A 7442-nucleotide genomic window follows, 5' to 3' on the forward strand; every position below is an offset into this window, starting at 1 on the left:
AGCGAAATGAGGCACACAGAACGGCCATAGAAGATCCCAAAAGGATCTGCTACACAAGAAGAATGATAATCAACCTTTGATTTAACAGAACTTTTCAACTGCCAGTTCATAAAACACCCTTCCCATGCCAGGTTCTGTGTTGAGAATACAGAGGGAAAAACTATGTCCCCAAAGGCCCCACAGTCTGGTTGGGGAAGTAAGCAACGAAAATAGAATTGTGTGATCACTTAAAAACAGCAAATTAGTATTTACTGAATGCTTATGACATACTGTGCTAAATGTTTTGTGTTATTTTACTTAATCCCCACCATAATCCCACGAGGTATGTTTTACTATCCCCATTTTACAGAAGGGGGAAGTTGAGAGCAGTGAAGTGATTTGTCCCAGGTCACAGAGCTAAGAAGTGATGGGGCAGGATGTTGTTGCCCAGGCCCTGAGCCACTCACCCGGTGAGTCTTAGACCTGGCTGCCCATTGATAGAATTAATGAGGGGACTTCAGACCTACCAGTGCCTAGGCTCCTCCCCAGGCCAACTGAACCAGAACGCCCGGGGCTGGCCGAGGTATCAGGGCTTCCTAAAAGCTCTGGACCCCCCAGGCCTGCAGCGCTGCATCAGGCACACCTGTGAGCAGACTGGAGGGCTGCCAGTTTCACCCAGGAGATGTCAGAACTTGAGAGACAGCGGTGTGGAGCTGAGACCTCCCCAGATATAGGGGGATTTTGCCCAGGCTAAAAATGCACACAGGGAAGGCAGAGCGTACAGAAAGTTGCGGCATCCTGGAGGAAAGACAGTGCATCCCCGGGGAAAAAGCCATAGATCACGGGGTTTGGGAGAATCTGTAGCCCCATGATGTCACCGTGCACAGTGCTGGACTGCAGAGCTTTTCCTGTGAGTGGAGGGGTGGGCTGTATCCCTCCAGTGGGGGCCTATTCCTACAGGGCATCTGTCCCCACCTGTGGGGGTCTATTCCTACAGGGCATCTGTCAGGGGACCATGCCACTTCACTGTGTGGATTCCACCTGCGCTGAGAGTTATGGATCTCAACATCCAACAGCAGAAAAACAGTTAAGAAACACCCATGGTGTCGACTATTGTGTAATCGTGCAAAGAATGCTCATGGGGCATTTATTATGATATGAAAAATGATTCTGTTAAATGTTAGGTTTCTCAAAGCAGCATTTAAAATTATATATGCATCAAGATCAGGGGAAGAAAAATGAAGATATTTCTTTTCTGTTTCAAGGGAAGAAAACAGGCACAGTGTAGAACGAGTCCACATTAAAGAATTTTATTCAGACATCTCACAACTATCTGGTCACTGTCCCCTTCTTAGCCCTTTGAAATTCTATTCACTTAGGAGGAAATAAAACCTCAGACAGTAGCAAAGTAATGCTGGTAGAATTCCAAATTATACTCCTTTTGTTAGGCAGATTTTTACATCCTTCCTTAGCAGAACAGGCAGAACCCACTCCCACATTTCAAATTTGGTTCTGATAAGGAACCTCCCTAGCAGGCTGTCAGCTCTGCAGATGGGAGATTTGCCATTTTCTGTTGCCTAAAGCCATCATTTTTGACCTCGAATTTGACAGAAAGCTTGGGACTACCCCTGTGGGATAATTGAAGGCATCAAAACACCATAGAACTGATATTTAGTACAAAAGTGTTTTATCGTGTTAGGAGATAAAGAATAGTTTCTGCACACGAATAACATGAGTACAGCTCCAGGGAGGCTGAGGGGCAGCTCACGAGGCCCATGTCATGACAAGGCAGGCCTCCCGCCTCCTCTGGGCATGGTGGTGGCTGCTTTTTGGCCCTAAGCAAACTTCTGGGTTTGAGCAGAGAATGAGAGATAAGGCAACAAGGAAAGTGACTTTGGAAATCTTTTATCATCATTGTGAGACTCAGTTTTGGAATACAATTTACAAGGAATGAGATGAAAAGATGCAGCCGTTGTAACGGCATCCAGAGGCTGGGGCTGGACGCCTGCCCACCTTCACACTGTGGGCCATGGAGCCCTGGCAGGTCCCGAGCACCATTGTCCACCAGCTGTGCCAGCGGGGTTGGAAATGACCATTTCAAACGCCACATGATAGCTTACATTGTGCACTTCTCGCAGGAGGTATAAAGTTCTGTGACCTTTTTTTCACATCAGGGGAAGCAAAATACATTTCAAAAGTCTTTTAGACATTGAAACTTAAAAAACAGCTCTAGAGGCAAATTCCAGGAAAGCATTTCTTACAGTAAACTAGGGAACTCACTACATTTTCCTTAGCATAATGTATAATCTAGAAAAATGTAGCAAAATTTTATGAAAACAAAAATGTTATGTTCCAAATAAAGGCTAGCATGTACGACAGTACCTTATATACAGCAGAGTCTCTTTTTAGAACCAGGGCACTTTCTGATGTTGGTCATCCCCAGTCTGCACAGCAGGTGAGAAGAAAACATAGTATTTTTTTGTATTTAAAACTGAAGCATAATAAATGAAAATGACTTGCTGAGACCAAGTAGAGTTGGAAAGATGCCATCACCCGGCTTTCTTCTCTTCCTTCACTGATTTAGCAAATTACATTTCTTCAAGTGTGGAGATGCGGAAGCTGCCCGACTTTTCAGTTCAGCAACTGAATCTGCATCATAGTTGGGTAGGAGGAGGTTCTGGCTTGTTCATTTTGATTTGCCACTCTACAAGGTAAAATCACAGAGGACCATCCTGGTCAACAAAGTGTAAGACCACACCTACAGCAACTGTGCCCATGTTTATGCTCTGATCCTTGTATTGCAGTCTTAAGATTTCTTCTTCTTCCAGAATCCCAAAGTAGGAGTAATTATTATTTAGGTCGCAGGTAGTTCCATAAACACAGGCGTTGAGGACGCTGGCTGTTGTCAGGAATAGGAGTCTCTGGGGTTGAAACCTGGGGGTTCTGCTGCCTGCCCTTTGCCTCGAAGGGTGTGGAAGACCCTCCGATAGGAGCTCCTGAAGGTGGGGCTGGAGAAGCAGTACACCACCGGGTTGAGTACACTGTGCAGGTAGGTGAGGCTGCCCGTGACATCCGAGGTATGAGCCACTGCACACAGGGCCCTGCAGCTCCCCAGATTCTGGAAGATATGCATCAGGACTCTGGCCAGGAAGCAGGGCAGAAAGCACAGAGCAAACAGCACCACCACCAAGGTGACCAGTGCCTGGGCCCGCTGAAGCTTGGGCTGTTTCTCAGGCTCCCGGAGTCTTTTCTGGAGAGCCCTGATGATGCCTGCATTGCAGAACACGATGAGGCCAAAGGGGAGGACAAACTGAAGGCAGGAGAGTGCTTCCTGCCAGATGATGCTGAAGGAGCCGTCTGCCCTGGGGTAGAAACTGTGGCACCTGGTGGAGTTCTGGGCGGCCTCAGAGATGAGCAAGCCCGGGCAGGTGAGGGCGACCATCAGGAGCCAGACGAGGCCCGAGACCCCCAGGGCCGCCCGAGGAGACAGCAGGTTGACCTTAAGCCGAGGGTGGACCACACGGAGGTACCGGTCCAAAGCCACGGCGGCCAGGAAGCTCATCCCCACGCCGCGGCTGAGGTCCAGCAGGAAGCGCAGGGCCCAGCAGCCCACACGGCCCAGATGCCAAGCCTGGAGGCTCAGGTAGAAGGCGGCCAGGAATGGCAGGCACGCGGCCAACAGCAGGTCAGCCAGGGCCAGGTTGAGCAGGTAGACAGCGTACGGCTTCCACACCCTGACCCGGAACAGGAAGGTCCACAGCGCCACCGCGTTGCCCAGCAGACCCAGCCCACACTCCAGCCCCAGCAAGACACCCACAGCTGTGGCCACCACAGTGCTGGGGGCTGAGCAGTTTGGGAATGGCATCACCCGGCCGTGCTGGGCTGCAGGCACAGCTGGAGCAGATACAGGAGGAACTCTGTGCTCTTTCTTACAAAATGAAAGAAACGGCCTTTTCCTGCCACAGACGAGACAAAATCTGCATTTCCCCAACAAGAACAGCTCCTCAGCAGAATGGAGTCCACAGCAAACCAAAATTCATTTGGGGAAAGAGGATGAGCAGGGGAGGGAAAAGCCCCTTTGCAGTCGTGTTCTGTTTTCTTCCACCATAAAAAAGGGGAAATGGTGTTTCGCTTCACATCACCGGGCTGCAAAGCTGAGGAGTAATGTCCTACAACGTCTGGGGGACCAGGGCTTTGCATCCACAGTCATAAAAGAAGGAAAAGTCTAATTATGCAAAGACTCCTATGTCTGTATACAATTAAAATAACAATGGAATCAAAAAGATTGTTCTCTTCTTTGAATATGTTTCATGGGGAAATTTTCTTCTTCCTTTTCATACATAAAGGACACTTGCTGGGATCCTTCTGCATGGGGCTTGATTTTACACACTGGTCAGATGTAGTCCCCACACTTAAACTTGAAAGGGGATTTGAGACAACCTGCTCATTCCATAGCCGATGGTTTCACTTGTACTTGTATTTTGTTAAATACAAATGTATTTTATTTTCTCTGCTGGAGTCTTTCCTACCTAGTACACCACTTGGATTGGGATCTGGACCAGCAGGGCCTGGAGTGGGCCCTGGAAGCATGGAAAAATCAATGGCTTGTAAAAATGCATAGAATCCACTAGAAAGTTAGGTTCATCAGCCAGGGACATACTACATATATCCATGTGTCGCTAGTGACAGACAATGCCTGGCACACAGCGTTATCAACAAGCATTTCTTTGATGAATAAACGTGTGCAGTCATTGTTACCCTCTGGTGACCCTAATACATCTCAGTCCTTACCCATCAGTGACCCTATTATACTTGGTTCTCACCCAATGTTGACCCTAATTTACCTTGGACCTTACCCAATATTGACCCTAATTCATCTTGAACCTTACCCACTATTGACCCTAATTCATCTTGAACCTTACCCACTATTGACCCTAATTCATCTTCGTCTTCACTCAATGTTGACCCTACTTCATCTTGATCTTTTCCCACTTTTGACCTTACTGCATCTTGGTTCTTACCCACTGATGATCCTAATTTATCTCAGTCCTAACCATTCTTGATCCTACTTCATCTTGATCCTTACCAACTGGTGACCCTACTTCATCATGGGTCTTACCCACATTGACCCTAATTTAAGTTGCTCCTCTCCCACTGTTGACTCTAATTTGTCTTGGTTCCGTTCAGCCTGGTTTGAATTTTGGAGTTAAGTTAACTTTAGTTATAATTTTTGTTTCTCCATTTATCAGCAGTGTGGTTTTGGGAAAGCAAATTAACTTCTCTGTACTCCAGGCTTTTCACCTGAGAGGTGAAGATGGTAACATCTTCTTGCAGAGTTCTTTTGAGTAGTCAAGGTACTATTACAGGTAAAGCACTTAGTGCCATGTCTGGGCATTGTGAGAGCTTGATGCTTTTACTAGAGTATTTATTAATGCCTCTCTGATGCACAGGCTTAGAAAAACTATTCTTTATCTCCTAACACGATAAAACACTTCTGTACTAAATATCAGTTCTATGGTGTTTTGATGCCCTCAATTATAGTATCCAAGTTTAAGGCTTTAATAATTATTATTACTAAAGTATACTGCATGTTTATTGCATGTCAATCATTGTTAGTGCTGGCCTAAGTTATTTCAATGAACTGTACAATAGTGAGGTGAAGTAGATACAATGTTAGGCTCTATTTTATGAATAAAGAAATGGAGGCATGGTAAGATTAGGTAATTTGCTCAAGGTCACAGGCAGGTAAGTGGTGGGACCAGGACCCTCCCAGCCCAAATTTCAACCAGAACTGGGTTCACAGCTTCCCTATAGTCCTATGGCTAATGGGTCAGGCTTCGCTCCTTTTCAAGTCCCATAGGGCTGTGATTTGTATGCTATCAAGGTAATTTGACTTGCATTCTTCTTGCTTTCATTATTCCAGTATTTTTTAAAATGGGACTACCAGCCCACATATCATCCCATTTCTATGTCACACAAGTCCGCATGCCTTTTTGTTTTCTAAGGAGGTGAATTTGGAGAGTCCTCCAAGCATCTGGAATTGTGGAAATGTCCCAACTAGTCTCTGTACAGTGACACCTTCTATGAACGAGGATCTCTGGTTGCATGCTCATTACAACATGGTTCCTGGGGAACTAGAGGATAGAGCACAACACTGACCTGTGGGTGGTGTAGTTAGTCTCATTTGGACGAACGCTGTCAGGCACACAATGACCCTCAGAAAAGCTGGCAGCAAATTCAACTCTTTAGTGATTAAAGTTTCATAAATGCGGAAAGAAATGGATTGAAATATCTTTCTTGTGACACACTAAAAACTTTAACAGACCTTAAAAACTACTCCTTAATTTCAGATTTCAGTTTATACCAATAACTTCCTAAATTATAAATATTTTAGCTCAACTGGCATGTGAACATTAATAATTACATATTTTCCTTTTTAAAAACTTCTGCCCCTTTTTAAAGTACTTTGATTCATCTTCTTCACTTCTGAAAGGCATTGAATTGTTTTTCAGACCATCTCTTTTAAAGTTATAGTATTTGAGATTCTCCCTTAGGGATCTTGATTTATTAAACCTTATCACCCCTAGAGACTATTTTCAGTCATTACTACTATTTCTTCAATACTCTACTTGTTTAGGAAACTTCTCTGTGTTCATTTCAATTTTTATGGTGTATGTTTTATTTACACGTGTGCCTAACTTTAAATGAAAACTGAATTATTGCTTAAACCCACACATACATTTAAACATACATTTAAAGGTTTTTTGTTTGTTTGTTTGTTTAGAGACAGGGTCTTGTTCTGTTGCCCAGACTGGAGTGCAGTGGCACTATCATAACTCACTGTAATCTCCAACTCCTAGGCTCAAGGGATCCTCCTGCCTCAGCCTCCTGAGTAGTTAAGACTACAGGTGTGTGCCACCAGACTCAGATACAGAAATTTAATTCTCTGCATTTTTCCTTTCTAATTTTTCTGTTATATCTTACAATAATCAGAAAGATGGTTTTTCATAAAGACTGAATGAATACTCAGACTTAGATTCTCCTGCTACTTATTGCAAAGTTAGCCCGCTGTGAAGTCTAGGGAGACAGTACAGTTCCCACAAGACCACCTTCTGCCTGACATTAACTTAAAGTTTGGGGGTCCCCAAGACCACTCTCAGGTTAGATAATTCTCTAGAAGGACTCACAGAACTCACAGGAAGCTGTTACATTCATAGCTGTGTTTTTTTTTACAGTGAAAAGACACAGGTTAAAGTCAGCCAAGGGAAGAGGTGCATGGGACAGAGCCCAGGAAAATTGTAAGCTTGGGGCTCCCATTGTCCTTTCGCTGTGAGTCAGGACAGTGTTACTTTCTCAGTATCGATGGATGACAGTGCCCAGACCACTGCCACGCCAGGAAGCTCACCTGGGTCTCCTCATCCAGAGTCTTCATTGGAGTCCCTCATCCAGGCATAGCTGGCCAT

The 7442-nt window shown here is 45.1% G+C and overlaps 1 protein-coding gene across 1 annotated transcript; it reads right to left on the bottom strand.

Annotated features, from left to right (window-relative positions):
- Window positions 1-1273: 1273 nt before the first annotated feature.
- On the bottom strand, window positions 1274-3993 carry GPR31 (G protein-coupled receptor 31). Its single transcript, XM_054493005.2, has one exon. The coding sequence runs from the start codon at window positions 3842-3844 to the stop codon at window positions 2885-2887; it is 960 nt and encodes a 319-aa protein (XP_054348980.1). The 5' UTR covers window positions 3845-3993; the 3' UTR covers window positions 1274-2884.
- Window positions 3994-7442: the final 3449 nt, after the last annotated feature.

This window comes from Pongo pygmaeus, chromosome 5 (genome assembly GCF_028885625.2).
Source record: "Pongo pygmaeus isolate AG05252 chromosome 5, NHGRI_mPonPyg2-v2.0_pri, whole genome shotgun sequence".
In the NCBI taxonomy this organism is placed as follows: domain Eukaryota; kingdom Metazoa; phylum Chordata; class Mammalia; order Primates; family Hominidae; genus Pongo; species Pongo pygmaeus.

Bases quoted from the DNA above. Each gene is read 5' to 3' on its own strand.
- GPR31 (XM_054493005.2), bottom strand. From the start codon at position 3,844: ATGCCATTCCCAAACTGCTCAGCCCCCAGCACTGTGGTGGCCACAGCT.